The sequence below is a fragment of the Lolium rigidum genome, chromosome 6 (genome assembly GCF_022539505.1).
Source record: "Lolium rigidum isolate FL_2022 chromosome 6, APGP_CSIRO_Lrig_0.1, whole genome shotgun sequence".
NCBI lineage: Eukaryota > Viridiplantae > Streptophyta > Magnoliopsida > Poales > Poaceae > Lolium > Lolium rigidum.
The window spans coordinates 49,990,650-50,008,727 of NC_061513.1; the positions used below are offsets into that span (position 1 = coordinate 49,990,650).

The window sequence follows — 18,078 nt, forward strand, 5'->3', positions numbered from 1 at the left end:
CCTGGCCAGCCGCTTCCCTATTGATTGTAAGGTCCGTCATGCCCTACCTCGCTCCGCCGCCGCGACCTGCTCCTTCTTGGCGTATCCTGCTTTTCTGCCCCGTCATCCGCCGTGTCTGAGGTCGCTCCGCCACTGCGACCTGCTCCTCTGTGGCGTCCCGTCCTGCTCAGCCACCCAGTCCTCTACCGTGTCTCAAGTCGCTCTGCTGCTGCTCGTATGTGGCGTCATGTCTTTCTTGGTCGCCTCGTCCTCCGCCGTGTCTCATTCAGCTCACTCAGCCGCCAGACTTGCTCCTGTGTGGCATCATGTCCTACTCGGCCGCCTCGTCTGCCGTCCCTGCACGTCCCCGACATCGACAGGCCAACGCGCCACCCCTACCTAGCTCATAGCTTTTCAGTGTAAATGAGAAATTTGTGGTGTGAAGAGATAAGGGCATATAAGTCTTTTTTGCAGGTGCTAGTCCCAGTTAGTACATAGTGGTATTTTAGCATGAAAAGCTGAATTGTAATGGTATTTTAGCAACATTGGTTTTTTGAGTGGTATTTTGGAACTCTCAATTTTTACTAGTGGTACTGTGGCTATTCTCTCTTAGTTTTTCTACAGCATGGTAAGTCTTCGGATTATCTGGGACGTTCATTAAGATGATCCGACAAATCGACGGTCATGGGAAGATTGCAATACATGTCCAAAAGTGTCCCAAACAGTTCCGACCCAAGGACGAGTCTGCCTCTATCTTGTGGTACCCAAATCCATGGCGAGCTCGCCGCGATCCCCGCAGCCGGCGGCTCCGGCGCAGGCGGAGCTCGAGATCTCGCGGCAGTCCCGTATACTCGCGGCGGTGAGTTCACATCCTGCTTTCGCACTCCTTAGGTTTTGCTTCTTGGTCTTTTGTCCATCTTGTCGTTCTGATGCAGTTGTCGAAGAAGGTGATAGATCTCGATGAGCTGAGGATGCTTTCAGCTCAGGGCGTCCCCGACGGTGCCGGCGTCCGGTCGACTGTGTGGAAGGTACCCCATTAATAGCAGGCTCTTCGTTTTGTTCTTTCTAGATGTGTTCTGTAGTCTCAAGCTGAAGATTTAGGAACTTCTAAGGAAGTGCCTGTGCAAAACTGCAAATGAGATCTTCTTTTGATGTAGGCCGGCCTTAATTTAGACTCATAATTGTTCTACCGTACTGATGTTTTTGATTAATGTCACAATATGCATACATGTCCTTAGTCTATATCCTTTTGCCTTTTCATGCCAATGTCAGGTCAAAAATCGTCTGCATTTTTGTCCCTTTGTGTTCATTCACTTGCTACTACTATCAGTCCTTTTTTAGCAATTGTCCAGATATGGTCAGTATGAGGAAAAAGATGCTGTCAAAAGTGTATTGCCTGTTCTGGTCACAGACTCACTGTACATGTTTTGGTTGCTCAGCTGCTACTGGGTTATTTGCCCAGTGATCGTGAACTGTGGGAGCAGGAGTTAACAAAAAAGAGATCACAATATGAAGCCTTCAAAGACGAGTTCCTTGGCAACACTGTATGTCATTACACATTCAGATTATCAATCTTGATTGCCAATTAATAGTTACACATATCACACATGATACCTAGTGTAGATCCTTACTAGGAAACAAAGATCCTGAATCCTAGCTCTGCTAGGTAGGTGGAAATAGCGCAACTAGAGGATCAGAAGACCATAGCGATGGAAATGCAGAGCATGTCGAGAATGGGTTTCTTGATAGGTCGGTGATAGCCCAAGATGAGCATCCTCTGAGCCTTGGGAAGACCAAAGAATGGGATCAGTTTGTTGAGGTATGCTCTAGTGCCTCTGAATGTTACATTTTAGCTGTGTTGCGTGTGTTATTTTTGTACTTAGATATTCTGCTCACATATTGCAGCTAGTTTCATTTGTTGGTATTGCATTAATTCTATGCCGGTGACACTGGTGGTTGTGCTTACATTTTTTTCAGAGATCCACACTGACATTAGCATGAATTCAAAGCAGTTATGCTTTGACAACAAAGGGCAAGTGTAATTATGTCAATTTAAACCACACATCTCAGTATATCTGCGTTAAATTTATGCTCGTTTCATTTCAATTATTTGTATCTATCGGTGTGTTTTGAGAAATCAAATTGCAAAAAAATCCTGGTGAACTGTTGAAGCAATTGTTGTCAACTTCAAACATGTAGATTTACCTTTTTGTTCCAGAAGCACGCACATTTTCTATGGGTCGAGTTAGTGTACGGGTGAGTCATTTCACCACTTGGCATCACTCTAATATTGATACTTTTTTTTCTTTAACTATATCTTTCATACAGAATTCAGAGATGATTGAGCAGGTTGACCGTGATGTGAAACGCACTCACCCTGACATGCATTTTTTCTGTGGAGACTCGTCTTTTGCAAAGTCAAATCAGGTAAATCTCCAGTAATCGAAATCTAAACATTGTTCTGGTTGGTTACATGGCTGATTATTTATGATTCTCACCAGGAATCACTGAAAAATATTTTAATTATCTTTGCCAAGCTGAATGCTGGAATAAGATATGTGCAAGGAATGAACGAAATTTTGGCACCGCTCTTCTTTGTATTTCGAGATGATCCGGATTATAAAAATGCTGTATGGAGTAAGCAATTGTTATACTGCTTCGTATCGTTTGCTGTACAGCAGATTGTACAAAAAGTTCATAATTTTTACTCACGAGTCATGACTTTGCGGCTATATATCATGATATTGCTAGCTGGATTCCCTTGCAGAACTTCGCAGAAGCCGATTCTTTCTTTTGCTTTGTGGAGTTACTTAGCGGGCTTAGAGACAACTTCTGCCAGAAGCTAGACAACAGCGCTGTTGGCATTCAAGGGACGCTCTCCAAATTAATGCAACTCCTAAGGAAGTATGATGGAGAGCTTCAGCACCACTTGGAAATAACGACAGAAGTAAGTTTCTGCGTCGTAAACTGCTCAATCTTTAATGCTGTACTTTACGGTTGTCCTTTGACTTGCGAAGTTGCGATGTGAACTGAACCTTGTGCTGTTTCAAGTTCTTACAGTAGCTCTGTTATAATACTTGGAAGCATTATATAAGGTTCCGCATAGTGCAGATCCGCCATGCTTATAGTAGTGAAGAAGTGCTTGCAGTATTATTAACAGAAGCATGGTTTCTGCAGGTTAATCCTCAGTTCTACGCATTCAGGTGGATAACACTGCTGCTAACCCAGGAATTCAACTTCGCTGATACCATTCACATATGGGACACGCTATTAAGTGACCCAGATGGTCCTCAGGTAACAAATGAATTCACTCTGGTTTGTTCTGCAAACCTTTGGTTTGAGTTCGATGACTGAAGATCTGTCTGACGAAAACGCAGGAAACCTTGCTGAGAATATGCTGTGCAATGCTTATCCTCGTCCGGAAACGCCTCCTTGCTGGGGATTTCACATCCAACCTAAAGCTCCTGCAGAGCTACCCCCCGACGAACATCGGCCACCTCCTCTACGTCGCGAACAAGTTGCAGTGAACAAACAGGTTCACTCGGGAACAAATTGCTGTGAACATATATGTTCACTTACAAACTGTAACTGTAATACCATCATACTATTACTTCACCGCAATCTGTAACTTTATTACCAACGGTTCAGAAATAAGCTACTGTTATGATTTTTATCAAATATCCAAGTTCATAGTATGAAATTCCCGTCTGCTATAAGCTGAAAATACCATCACGGCTCTACTACCTAGGCGGCCACCCAGCATGCTTCGCAGATCTAGCTCCGTGGAGCTGTCCTGTTAGGCACTGCGCTGTGGATTTCTGGGAAGCTGGATTGATATTGAGCAGGGCCTAAGAGCATCTCCACTCGTCTCCCCGACGAGACCCCCGAACGACGTTTTTTCCATCCGAACGGTGAAATTTGGCCTAGTCGCGCCCCCGGTTCCTCGATTTCGTCCGGATTTGGGCCTAAATTCATCCGGCGATCCCACGCCATCCTCGGCCCCCCGGGGAGCTCTCGGGGACTCCGGACGAAACAAAAGCGCGCGAAACGGCGAGGAAACTTCCCGCGCGTCTGGTGGCCCCAACTTGTCGGCGAGAGACACCGATCATCGTCCTCATCGCATCGTCTTCCGCGCGCTGTAAAAGCCTGCCGCCGGTCAGCATTCGCCGGCCGCGTAGCTTCCACGCGGCGAGTTAATGCCGTAGCATCGTCTTCCGCGCACGCATCGTCTTCCACGCGGCATTAATCGCCGGCGCCCGTCGCGCCCGTCGCGCCTATTTAAAGCCACTCCGCTCGCCGCGACGCCCCTGCTCCACTCTTCCTCCATTCTCCCTCCACTCACCCTCCACCTCCACCTCCAACGATGGCGTTCTACGACGACGACGGCGCATCCAACAACGGGTTCCCCCGCCGATCTCTCCACACGTGGGAGGGGCACCTCCTCCACCAGGCGGGTACCCCTGCCCGCCGGACACGAGGCCCCCCGGCGGCGGGTGGCGGCTAAGCGCTGGTAGCGTGCCAATCCCGCCGCCGCCCGGGGCCACGCCCTCGACGTCGCTATCGAGGAGGCGCGGATGGGGATGACGGAGGAAGAACGCGCCGACCCGCGCCACCACCCCGAGAACTACACTCGGTGGAACTCGTTCTTTCTCCGGCGGGGGGAGCGCGAACTGGCGTCCTACGACGGCCCGCCACCTCCGCCTCCGCGCAACAACGCCGCGGGTCGCCGGCGTTGGTGGAGCGCGCCGGATAGGACGCTCCACAACGTCCTCGAGCACATCGAGGGCGGCAACTCGCCGAGGCTCACGATGCCCCCTTCATCGAGGGCATCGAACAGCCGCCAATGGGGAAACAGCTGGCAGCCACGGCGTATGGCTGCCAGTTCCTCGTCGTCCGGTTCGGCGGCGAGGTCGATCTCCAGGTCGGCGCCATCCTTGGCGCCGGTGAAAAAGGAGCCGGCATCCCCGCCGAGCCACCGCACGCGCGGCGGCGGCATCGTCATCCGCGAACCATCGACGGCACAAGGACGGCGCCGCCCCAAGCGCGACCACGACACCTCCGGCGAGCGGAAGCGCAAACCGGCGAAGGTGAAGGTCGAGGAGGAAGAAAGCGCCGAGGACGCCGCCATCCTCGAAGCCGTCATCGCGAGGTCCCTCCATGACCTCGTACCCGCCGACAACGCCATGCCGCTCGACCAGGCCTGCGCCCGGTCGAGGGAGCGTGGGAGAAGGAGGAAGCGGAGCGGCGGGCGAGGCACCTCCGGGACGCCGCTCGCTCCGGCGGCCTCGCGACTCCTCCATCCGGCGCCGTCGTCCCCGTCATCGACCTCGAAGCCTCCGACGACGAGCCGTACAAGCCATCGCCGTCCCCGCCTCGCACCGGCGGCCGGTGGGGAGACGCCGGCCAAGGCAGCAGCCAGGCGGCTTCGGCGCCGCCACAGTTCGACGACGACAGCTCCGACGACGATGGCGGCGACTACACGGTGTTCTACCGCCATTTCGGCATGTAGAGCACCGTGTTTTCATATTTACAGTTGTATTCCCCTAGCCGAATTCGAAATATAGTCGAATTCGGTCTCTATGTAATTTCGCCCTCTATATAGTAAATATCATTAAATTGTGTCTAAATTCGACCGTTTTATGCCGTAGTTTGTCAAGTTTCCGTTTTTCAAATTTAGATCGCCGTCTTCGCCTGAGATCGCGGCTGGGAAACTACTCCTCCCCACGCCAAATTTATATCCAATCCGGACGTAAATTTCCCCGGATTTCGGCATGTGGAGTGCAAACGAGTGGAGATGCTCTAAGATGCATCTGATGAAAATACTTGTGTGTGTTCCATGAAGATACAAGCAATATTTTCTCAACTTTCTGCACAAATACCGACACCAAAATCTCTGTCTTCTCTGTATGTTGGGATTTCTCACTCCTGAGGTTGCGTGTTGTTTTATAACATTTTCTTTTTGCCGAGATAATTTTAGAACTTGTTATGTGGCTGCGTGTGGCTTCTCATTGCTTACACAGCGATGGTTCTTCTATGGGCCATAAAACTGATGGCGCGTTCTGAGGAACTTGACTTCGTTGGCTCCTCACATGGGTCGCGAAAGACAAACAGCCCACAAACAGCCCATAAAACGGATGCAGTGCTAACGATGCGCGGTCATCGTACTGTTTAGTCCCACCTCGATGCTGCAAGCTGATTACCAGGGGCAAAAGCCTACATATAGAGCGTCCCCGCCAACGATGAAAATTACTTACCTGGATGGGGTCAACGGACGATCAATAAGGTCCGTGGCCTAGGCCAATGACCCACATTGCACTTTGTAGGGTGTGTTGGCTTACCATCTCCTCTAGGGGAGAATGGACATCATAATTTGTGATAGAGGGGGTACGCGTCCGCGCGGCCCCTGCTCATTCAAATTAAAATTTTGAATTTAGTTTCCTGGTTTTATCTGTCGTGTCTATTCATCAAATTTCTTTTGCAAATACTAACATTGCCCAGTTTCTTAGAACTGGGCCTCAATGCGACATTGCCCACATGTCTTTGTTATTAAATTGGGCCTTTTCTAGTTAAATGGGCCTCTGCTAGTCATCTCCGGTTTAATCACATGTGCCAGACCATGGAAAAAAATTCATAAACTACTTTGTGGGAGATTTGCAGTTTCCTTTAGGGAACGTCAATCTGTGATTTCTGCATGCACAATGCCAACATGGCAATTGACGCTATAATAAGGGAAAATGGGCAGCCCAAAAGCTTGGACAAGTCAGTGTCAAACCAGTGGAGTATAAGTGAACTTCTCAAAGCATGCACGACAGCACGAACCGCCACATCCTTGAAACGGAATGCACTGTTTGAGAGTGCAACACAGCACGAGCTCGTGCATGCCGCGTGCGTGGCCCGTGGACGTGTGAGTATAGCGTTCGTTTGGTACGGGCGTAGCCGCGTGGGGGAGGGGAGAAAGAATTTATCACGAGAAGACGCCAGGTGCAGGGATTCACGATCTCTATCTGGGGCAAAATATACAGAGAGATACTGCGAAGGGACGTACCGTGGACGTAGGCTGTAGCTAAGCTAGGACTAGTTGTTACCTAGGGCGCTTCGTGATCGGTAGATGTCAATGCCGCGTAATCCCAAAGCTGGAGCAAGGATGATGACCATAGAGGTAGCTTTCTCAACTAGTAGATCCCTTAAAATTGCCCGATCCTCACAACAAACACCATTTTTAGGTTTTCCTACGAGGATCTCCGCATTTTTAAGTTGTACTCCCTCCATCTCAATGCTCAAGGCGTAAATCTTTTTGCACAGAGATTAAGGAAGGTTTTGAAGCGTACAAAGTTTCTAGGATTGCCCCTCATTACACCATGTACCTCTCCTTAATTTTCTCTCTCATTACTTGTCCAGCTGCCCGGGGCTCCTCGTTTCCAATACATGGACGCCTCATTCTTTGCAGCGCACGTTCCAATTACTTCTCCCTTTTTCCATCATCTCTCTCCTCTATGCAAGAATCGAACAGCGGGAACAACTCCCTTGAGTTCTATGGATACGCGGTCATTATGCTGCCTGTCATAGACTTGGTGCTTAGACGTGCTGCCGGTCATGGACGTGATGCAGGTCGGTCGTAGTGTTTCCAGTCATGGACATGCGGCCAGGCTATGATGCTGCCGGTCATGGACGTGCAGATGCTGCAGGTCAGTCGTGGTGCTGCCGACCCACGGAGACCTGGCCATGGTGCTGCAGGGTTGACGTTCTGGGCGCAATGGTCTTGGCAGTCTGGAAGAGGTGTGCAGGAGATGCAATGGCGCAGACCCAGCTTTATCTCCGTGGCCATGGCACGTACAAATACGAGTTGAGACGTTGAGAACTTGAGATTGATTGCGAGGCCCACGCTACAATAAATTCCAACGATTAACTCTCGTGCGGAAGACTAAGCAAAGGGCCGTCCCTACCATTAACTCGTCCGCGTTTTTTCAGGACGACGGGAAACGAGAACGAGGGTAGTATAGGAAGATTAGCGATAGTTATTCGCATGCGCCTTAAGCTTTGAGCAAAAAACGAAAAAATTTATACGCCCTAAGCTAAGAGAAGGAGGGAGTATGAGTGAAAATTTAATTTAGGAATATTTAGCGGGCAATAAGCACATTTGCGCACCATGGCAGAAACACATGCATGAGGATTTGTTACCGGTATGTAGCATGAGCCTTTAAGTGCATTGGGTTTAAGCAAACTAGTTCATTCTAATTCACTCTAACCTACACAATCATGATTTAATTCAAGATAAAATGTACATAAAAAAGATGTGTCTCGATGTTGTGATTCCATTCCCGTTGTTGAGATATATATTATTGAGATATATAAGTGGATTGTCTAACTATTTCCATCAGTTTGGACTTTTGGTTGCGTTGACTAGTGCATGAAGCTTGACATGGTATCAGAGCCCAGAGTCTCGAGTTCGAGTCCTGGTTCTCGCAATATTTACCCACCCCTATGTCCGCCGCGTATACGATCATTCATACGTGTGCTATTCTGCTTTCCACGTGTTGACCTCCTCTTCTCTTCTTCCGGTCAGACGTGAGGAGGGGTGTTGAGATATATATTGTTGAGATATATAAGTGAATTGCCTAGCTCTTTCCATCAGTTCGGACTTTTGGTTGCGTTGGCTAGTGCATGAAGCTTGACACCCGCGATTGGTTAATGGTTTCGTTGAGTGTTGAAAGCAAGGTGTTGTGTTCCCTTTAAACCTTATTTGAATGAATTTAGTTAAATTCGTAGTAGGTTGATCGTTTGAAATTTCCCCAGATGAATAGTTTCACCAAGCCGTTTCACACAACTTGTGTGTTCAAAGTTTTTGGTCTTGACATTCGTAGACAAGTAGATCTACAACTTCGTACAAAGTTTTAGGGAGATGAAGATGCACTGATCTATCAACATTAAAACGGAACTACGAACACGGAAGTTGGGTAAAACAGTTAAACGGTCGATCATGTTGCATGAATTTGACAAAATTCGACAAAAACGTTCCAAATGGAACACAAAATAGAAATTCAAAAACTCGAAAAAACCCCAAACTAGTTGTGGGAATGGATTCGCAATATCAAAACACATCTTTTGTAATATAGAGCTCATCTCGAATCGAAACACCATTATGTGGTTAGGAGGAGAATAAAGATATACTAGATTAGATGCAAGTTTACATATAAAATGTGCACGCATAAAACTGCGAAGGCTACACTCTTGCGCTCGCCAGCGTCTACCCCGCCAAGAACACCTGAATCGAGCGCGCTAAGGGCATCTCCAACCGCGCGACCCAAACGGATGCGCTGGGTCGTCCGTTTTGGGCCGTTTGGGTCGCCGGCCGGACACGCGGACAGCGGCCCGCGTCCGCGTGTCCGTTTGGATCGCGCGCTGCGCCCACGCGCGGACGCATCGCATAATCCGGAAACACGAAAATAAAAGAAAAAAAGCAAATTTAAACGAAATTTGATTAAAACATATGCCCTATTTTGGGCAAATTTATACATAGCCCTATTTTGGGCAAATAACTAACAAAAGAAGCCCCTATATGGGCTTTTAAATTTAAACTAATAGTAAAAACCCTCTATTAGGGTTTGGTCGGCGGCGCGGTGGCCGCCGGTGCGCCGCCTAGCCCATGTGGGCGTCGTCGGCGACGTCGTCGTCGTCCACCCCGGGCGGCGACGCGCTGTTGTGGCTGGAGCGCGCCGGGGACTCCGGCCACGGAGACCACAGGGCCTCCTCCCACGGCGAGTGGGGGTCCGGAGCCACCCGGCGCTGCGCCGGCGCACGGAGCAGCGCCTCCTCCCTGAGGCGCTGCTGTCGCTCCTGCCAGGCGCGGCGCCTGGCCTCCTGGCGCCGCCGCCTATCCTCCTGCCGCCGCTGCTCCTGGCGGCGGTCCTCGTCGGCGCGGCGCCTGGCCTCCTCCCGCCGCGCCGCCTCCTCCTCCTCCCGTACCGCTCGGGCTGGCACGGGCGTAGAGCGCCCAGCCCTCCGCCTCCTCGACCTCCCGCCGCGCCGCCTGCTCCATCTCGGAGGTGCGAATGGCCGCATGGAGGTGCGGCCATTGCGCCTCCTCCTCCGCCGCCGAGATCATGAGGGCGGCGCGGAGGTCCGGGTCCTCCTCCGAGGACTCCGGCTCGGCTCGAGGAGGAGAGGCGGCGGTTGCGGCAATGCCGCACCGCCGCGGGCGGCCTCTCCGATGTGGAGGCCGCGCCGGTATCCTCCCGATGGCCGCAACGCCGGCGGACGACGGCGGCCGCTGCTCGCCTCGTCGTCGTTCGCTCCGGGAGCGAACCGTCGCTTCGGGGCCATGACGGCGGTTTTTGCTCGGGAGTGGAGTGGGGACCGGAGTGGAGGGCCGGATCCCTCCAGTCCCCATTTAATAGTCTCCCTGGTCACCGACAGGTGGGCCCAAGGGAGACGAGGCGACCAGCGCGCGGACGGCGCGTGCCATCCGCGGCCACGCAAACCTAGCCCAGATTTGGGCCGGGTTTGCGTCGTTCCGGACGCCGCGGCCGTCCGCTTTTGCGCTGCGTCCCCGCGCTGGGCCGCATTTTTGTCCGGCTCGACCAAAACGGACGCGCGGGCGCGGTTTGGGTCGCGCGGTTGGAGATGCCCTAAGGGAGCTAACTTTTGGGCCGCTTTGAGAATCATGCGAAGTACGTGAAATGTCGTGCTGAATCAATCGGCCCAAACTTAACCCAGCGCATGCGGGAAACAACATTGCGAGGAACCAAAATCGCTCCAAAAATCATACGACGAACCTACCAAATCTTCAGTTTTTGCCCACTCATTTTCAGTTCCGCCCATCGAGAGAAAAGATTGGTGCAGCTGGCATTTCGGCGCATGACCTTCGTTCCGCCCATGCCCTTCCATAGTCCATTTGAGCTATCCCTAGCTAGCCAGTCTGCGCTGCCTAGTGTACATCCCTCGAGGTCCACAGCTTCATTCCCACAAGATCCGCCTAGTAGCCAGATCGTGGCTAGTTGTTGCCCTCCGGCTTGAAGATCATCACAGTCGTCATGTATCTATCGTGGAGATCCACGAGAGGACACGCAATCCTCCAAAAGGGCGTGCTGGCCTTTCATATGTTGCTACTTCACCGTAGCATGATCATTGAGGATGAGAGAGATTTGAATTTTGATTTTTTTTCTTTGACAATCTTGGTAATCATGTCAAACTTTTCCACGGACATACCGAGATATTGTAGACAGAGGTACACATACCCTACTTTGTGATGATCTCGACCATCATTGGTAGTTATATGGGAGATAGTCTCCAAGTAAATTCATTTGATTTGCTTTCTATCTGTGTGTGATTTGGACCATTCTTTGCATTTGAAACCATTCGTTATTTGTTAAATTATTTGAATTCAAACTATTTATGTAATTTGGACCAGTTTTTACTATGTGATGCTAAAACATTAATAAGTTTTATTTATATTGTGGTTATATTGAGATTTTGCTGTATAAAATCATAAATGTGGGATAAATCCCCTGACTTGTTTTCGGTCTCGGGTGGAAAAGATCCCCAAAAACTCATATGATAAAACGACATGAGTTTCCAGTATTTTTCTCCACCTAAACCGTGTGTGGACTGTTGTGGTATATGCTTGAGATGCTTTTATCATGTCATCTATATCAACCTAATTTTATTTGAATCTGATAAGAAAGCTGCACACTGATATTATACGAGATTTGGTATTATGGATGCTAATGTTTTCTTTTCCTTCGTACTAATCGAACTTTGTAAATTTTGAGTCTTACTAAACCTAGAACGCAAAAATAAATAAAAACGAAGGGAGGGGGCGAGGCCCTAATGGCCTAATACAGTAATACTTGTTGGGCGCAGCACGATCTATCTGTAACTCAATGTGAATTAAGTTTTTACCCGAGAAGATATTCTCTCCATGTAAGAGCATCTTCAGCTGCGTCCCCCAAAGCGTCCCTCCAAACCGCGCCGGATTGAGAGTTTGGGGGACGTGTTTTGTTCGTGCCGCGTTTGGGGGACGTCGCTCCCCAGCCGCGTCCCCCAAACGCCGCCCCCAAACATTTAAAATACTTCTTTTTAACACAGAACCATTTATCAAATATAGCATATAAATAAAAATGTTTGCGATGATTGTTTTCAAATTAAATTACAACAAACAATAAAACAAGTAAACAAATATAATAAATAGGACTAGATGCTACATCAAGGTGCCACGGTATTTCCTTTGATCCTCCACAAATGCTCAACGAGATCAGCTTGAAGTTGCTCATGAACATTGCTATCACGGATCTCTGCGTGCATGGCGAGAAAATCAGCAAAATGTGACCTAGCATGATTCTTGCTGTCATCCTCGATGATCATGTTGTGCATGATCACACAAGCCTGCATCACCTCCCACATTTGGTCGTGAGACCAGCTTAGAGCAGGGTACCGGACAATGGCAAATTGTGCTTGAAGCACACCAAATGCCCGCTCGACATCCTTCCTATCGCGTAGCAAAGTGGGAATTCTCAGAGCTGATGGATTCGAGATTGTTTTGACAAAAGTGGGGCGGATTCTGTGCGCGGAGGTGGGGCGGATTTGACGACGCGTTCTGGGACGCGCTGGCTAAGCGGCGGCGGCGGCACGACCGGCGGGAGCCCCAGCCGCGACAACGGTGCCGACTCTTAGCAGAGATCAGACGCCCAAACGGCCGGGAAATCCAGCGGCGGCGGTGGGGTGGGAGGAAGGAGCGATGAGAAAAGACGCGCGGGAAGGAAGGAGCGACGAGAAAAGAGGCGCGAACCAACGGTTTATGCATATAGTCGCCGATATGTGGGAGCCCGCCTCGCTTTTCGGTGTGTCCGACGTCCCCGGAGCGTCCCCTGTGGGACGGGGACGGACTCGGGGCGCCGGACACCATATCGGGCCGCGCCGAACAAAAATGGGCTTTGGGGACGCGGCTGGAACGGTTTTTTTTTGTCCGGCGCCCCCCAAATTCCTTTGGGGGACGCGGTTGGAGATGCTCTAAATTTGATGTAAATTCACGAAATAGTGCCTGTACATACATACATACATGCAAATTTTCACAACCACACACATGTAAATTTCACAAATCTAAAACATCTACAGTATGTATCAACAACTAAAATAATCCTCATTTACACGTTTGTTGAGCAGTACTAGCTGGTGACTAGTGACAACCTACGGGTTATTCGGCAAGTAAGTGTCATGTCGCCACATTTGCACACAAGCTTCCATCGCTGGTGCATTCCCGGCTCCCGATGCGCGGTGCAACGCACGGATAGCTAAGCCTAGCTATACTACTAGCTGCATGCTGCCCTGTCGTAGCCCAAGCCTACGCAAGGCAAGTCTCCGTTTTCCAAGGCTGGAAAGGAGAACAAACAACGTCTACAACGAGAGAGCTAGCTATAGACAGAAGGAAGCTCACATAGGCTGCATCTGCGATCTCACTAGCTAGGGAGGCATAAAAGATTGACCCAAAACGGGACAAGCTAAACACGACAGTCAAAGCACAAGTCAACTGTCATCTCGCCTCCCTCCGCCGTCCCATCCTTGCTTCCCACCGTTTGCTTAGCTTAGCTCGAGCGGATAAAAAGCTATGGCGATCACGTACGCTTACACCTGGGATCCACGTGCTCCTGGACCTACGAGACAGTGGCAGAGGGTTGTCGTCTACCTGGAGAAGCCATGGTGGAGAGAGAGGGTGCAGGCTATTACCCGGGTCGAAGGGTGCTCCCCCCATGCAAAAGGGTGGTGCGCGAGGCATGCAAACCCCAATAAAAGAGGAGAGAGATCGAACCAGAGCGCGGGAATCGTTTTGGGTGGCTCGGCTTCCGAGGAGTCGGAGAGAGAGGTGGCTGCCAGGGTACCCGCCACGTAGGACGACGGGAACCAATGACATGGCGGTCCGCGCCGTTGACCGCCTCCGTACGCCCACCGCCTGTCCCGTTCCCGGTGATGACCTGCCACACAGAGGGAGAGGGAGAGGAGAGAGAGGGCTTAACTGGATGCTTGTAACATGTCAGTGACTGGGTTGTGGGCCCTCTCAGTCACTACTTCTGCTCAGGGCGCCTTGTCAGTGGGTCCCTGCTTCATTGACCGTGCAATTGTGTAGGTGTGCCTCATTGATTCACTGGATCGGCGCTCAGTAATTCAGTTGTCCGTGTGAAGAAAATGCGACGAATAATATTTGTAGACTAGCCAGAAAAAATTGCCATAATTTTACGGGACAAAAAGGTTGATGCCCGTATAACGAACTGAGCAGGATCCGTTGGTTGAATTGTACTAGTAGTAGCGTGGTGGGTCTAACCCTAGCCACTTTCTGATGTCCACTTTAAATTGCAGGATTCGCATGCGATCCTTTTAGGATTTCAATCTTTAGATTAGAATCCTTTTTCTACACAAATAATATTACCAGATCGGAGGGAGTAATGGTCAATAATGTATGAATTATTAGGATTAGTTCGTTCCATATATGCGCACTAATTAGTTTGTCTATATATAGTAACTTTTTGTGCGGGGATCGAGTTTGCCTATATATATACCACGATTCTAGAGTGATTCAATCAGAAGAAGAGATTATAAAGAACTATACTGAAGAAAAGAGAAACAGCCATAAGCATCCTCATGGCAATCTTCAAGAGGAACATGAGCGTTGTGGGCTTGGTTGCCCTCATAGTCATCGTTACCGTCCTCTCCTCAACTTGCCACGCAGACATAGGAATTCTTGGTACAATACAATTACTACTTTATCAGTTCCTCTTTTAGTCACTTCATTTCACATGTATTTTGCATTTGCTGGAGTAAATAGTTATCATATCGTATTTTCGTTTTCATGTAGCTGAAGAGAAATGCTTCGCGCCTACTCCAACTCCCACTTGCGACTTCGAACTTTGTAAGAAGTTATGTGGGAAGGATTCCACTCCACACTGCTACCTTTTAGAGGAAGAACCTTTGGGGATATCTTCATGCTGCTTGTCGGCCGCTCCGTCCAAGGCACCTTGCGCCTGAACCCTCTCGTCTTCTATAATTTTCTGAAACGAAGAAGACATAAATGTGGCATGCATCATCGAGTTTTGATGCATGCCTATATATATTATGTGTCTTAGTACCCTTGATTTGACGACTTGAGCTATCTCATACCTTTCTTTTGCTATAATAAAATACAAGTCTCTCTCTCTCTCTCTATTTGTGTGTGTGGAAATTTCAATGTCTCCTTCTTCCTCCCAACAAAGGTTAAAGAACGGCATGTCCGAGATGAGATTAACATCGCATCGCCGTACGTACACGCTGGCATGATTTTCCTATGCATATGGTAAAAATTCGTTGGTAGGACATGTTGGTTTAAGATGTAAACATATGATTCTCCCGTGATCATTTCCTGGGACATGACCCGTAGAAAGGCATAAGAGCCCACACAATAAGGGTTTAGGATTTATGAATATGTTTGGACCATTGCCGATCATTTTACACGTTCCATCTAGCTCTTAATTTTTCTTGTAACAAGCCAACTTAAGGCAGATAAGACATTTACTAAAGCTGGCAAAATTATAGGAAAGATTTGTGGTCAAAGCACAAATGTACCGATGCGACCAATTGGAAGCGGTGGGGGTGGAAGGACCACCCAAAAGGGCAGCTAGCGAAGCATTATGAAAATATAATGACATTGAAACAGAAGCGATGGGGGAATTGTCATTGGACACTTTAGATCTTGGTATGCTATGTTTATGGTATGTTTGTAAGAAATTGAAACCAAAGGGTATTAGTTAAGGTTGTATTAATTTACTCATAAAAACCTTCCTGATGGTGTCAACCTTCATTTGGTCTAATAATTAATATTCGAATTAAATCTTAAATATTACTAGCTTGGTTTCGATGAATAAGGCGGACCACATATTTTAAGACAAACTTTGATTAAAAACCTGAGCAACAAAATCTTGATTACATTGTTTGTAGTTTGTATCGGCGGATTCGTATTGAAAAACACTTTCTAATGATACTAATTTCATAGAAAAAAATCTTTATATATTTGGAGCAATTCTTAGTCGGTGATAATGGGATCATGTTATGATGCCATATCATAGCATTTAAACTAGAAAATTAAATACAAAATAGATATTGTACATAAATTTATACTATATGGTTTCTAAAATTAAACATACCTTAGAATACCATGATGCTAGCATATAATGCATTATAGAGGTACTATCACAATATGAATAATAGGAACGATCCTAGTGTTGACTAGCTTGAAAATATATATTCGTCGGATTATTTTTGGAATGGAGGGAGAGTAATTATATTGTACAAATCACAATATCATGGTCGCTCATCTACCTGCATTAATTAGTGCCATATACTACGGCTCATATACCCACAGGTGATACTACATCCATTCCAATGAATGAATAGGTCTATATTATTTTTGAAAAGTCAAACCATGTAAGGTTTGATCAAGTTTTTGCTAAAAAACACTAACATGCAAAATACAATGTTATTATATCCAGATACATCATGAAATATATTTTCATATTGTATCTATAGAATATCATAGTTGTTGATAGGTTTTTCTAAAAGTTTAGTTACAGAGGTAGTATATACATTAGCCTCTGTTTAAGATATTACTCCCTCCAATCCAAAAGTAGTATCGGGGTCTTTTTAAAAATATCTCAAAATTAAACCTTAACCTCGATATTTGTTTTTATCAGAGGGAGTACCTTAACTCAAGAAATGAACATTGAATGGACCACATAACAGTTGTCAAAAAATCGACCACATAACAAATTTAGAAGAACATGAGCGCTAGATGCTCAATTTTTTTTTCCGACAAAAACACGATTGATACGCCGATGCTATTTACCACAAGCACACCACTATATAGGGGCGTCGGTGATGCTCCTCTTACCGCCAGCGCACAACCATATTGGTGCGCCTTGGGTAATGGTTGGAGGCGCACCAATATGGTGGTGCACCGGCGGTAGGAGGAGCTACCATTTCCCCTCCACACACACACACACACACCACCACCACCACCACCACCACCCCCCCCCCCCAATCGTCTTTTCAGTTTTCGTAAAAATAAAATATAATGATAGAAAATTCAAAAAATAAAATCCTTCGAAGTGCCCATGTGTTTTGTCATCTAGTTTCAACGAAAATTTAAAACATGAATTTCGATATATTATGCAAAATGGCGTCATGTTTCGGTAAAACGGGATTTGTATTTGCATACGACCTCCGATGAAAAACATTTTTATATCAAAATGTATCTACAATTATAAATTAAATGATTTCAACAACCTACGGTCATTTACAAAAAAAATTAAATCGTCATATTCAAAACAGAAACATGAGTTTTTTTAGATTTAGGTAAAATTTTTTTTTTACCCCAACCACCACCATATTAGGTGCGCCGGTGGTAACCTAGGTTATATATGCAAAACCTTCCCACTGCCTCTTCTCCTTCCTCACTTCTCCCCATTCTCATCTTCCCCTCCTCTTCTCCTTCCTTCTCCTTTTCTCCTCCCAGACGGCCTCCTCCTACTCCTCCGGTGACCTCCTCCTCCTCCGGTGGCCTCCTCATCCTCCTCCTTCGGTGACCTCCTCCTCCTACTCCACCTCGGGTCTCCTTCTCCTCCTCCACCACCACCTCCACCTCGGGCCTCCTCCTCCTCCTCCGCCTCCTCCTTCGGTGACCTCCTCCTCCTACTCCACCTCGGGCCTCCTCCTCCTCCTCCTCCTACACCGGCGCGACAACGACAACAAGGCGGCCAACGGCCACGGTTTTTGAGGATGAATCCAACATAGATGAACCCGAGCTAGATCTAGATCGAGATCAAGATCGACCTTTTTAAAAAAATTTGAAGAACATACCGCCAGCGCACCAGGCCTGGTGCGCTGGAGATAACTCGTCTTATTGCCGGTGCACCAGCTGGTGCGCTGGCGGTAACCCATTACCACTGGCCTGTTTCCACCGGTGGGCTCTGGTGCGCCGACAGTAGCCTTTTTTGGTGGGCCCATAATAATGTTTTTTCTAGTAGTGTACTTTCCAAATGAAGCATGGTTTCAGTCGTACCTTCATCGCATAAGACGCACGCA

General features: G+C 48.1%; 1 protein-coding gene and 1 non-coding gene across 3 annotated transcripts; both read left to right on the forward strand.

Moving 5' to 3' along the window:
- The first annotated feature begins 742 nt into the window (after window positions 1-742).
- On the forward strand, window positions 743-3,506 carry LOC124661773 (TBC1 domain family member 13-like). 2 transcript variants are annotated; one of them, XM_047199656.1, is made up of 9 exons: window positions 743-838; window positions 915-1,007; window positions 1,419-1,523; window positions 1,646-1,798; window positions 2,308-2,406; window positions 2,481-2,609; window positions 2,747-2,926; window positions 3,157-3,273; window positions 3,357-3,506. In XM_047199656.1, the coding sequence occupies exons 1-9, from the start codon at window positions 752-754 to the stop codon at window positions 3,504-3,506; spliced, it is 1,113 nt and encodes a 370-aa protein (XP_047055612.1). In that variant the 5' UTR covers window positions 743-751. The 2 variants fall into 2 exon arrangements, with proteins under 2 accessions (XP_047055612.1, XP_047055614.1); XM_047199658.1 differs by having other exon boundaries at window positions 2,329-2,406.
- Window positions 3,507-6,225: 2,719 nt separating this feature from the next.
- Window positions 6,226-6,386, forward strand: LOC124668919. The gene has a single exon (XR_006991984.1). It is a non-coding gene; the product is annotated as a U1 spliceosomal RNA (small nuclear RNA).
- The last annotated feature ends 11,692 nt before the right edge of the window (window positions 6,387-18,078 follow it).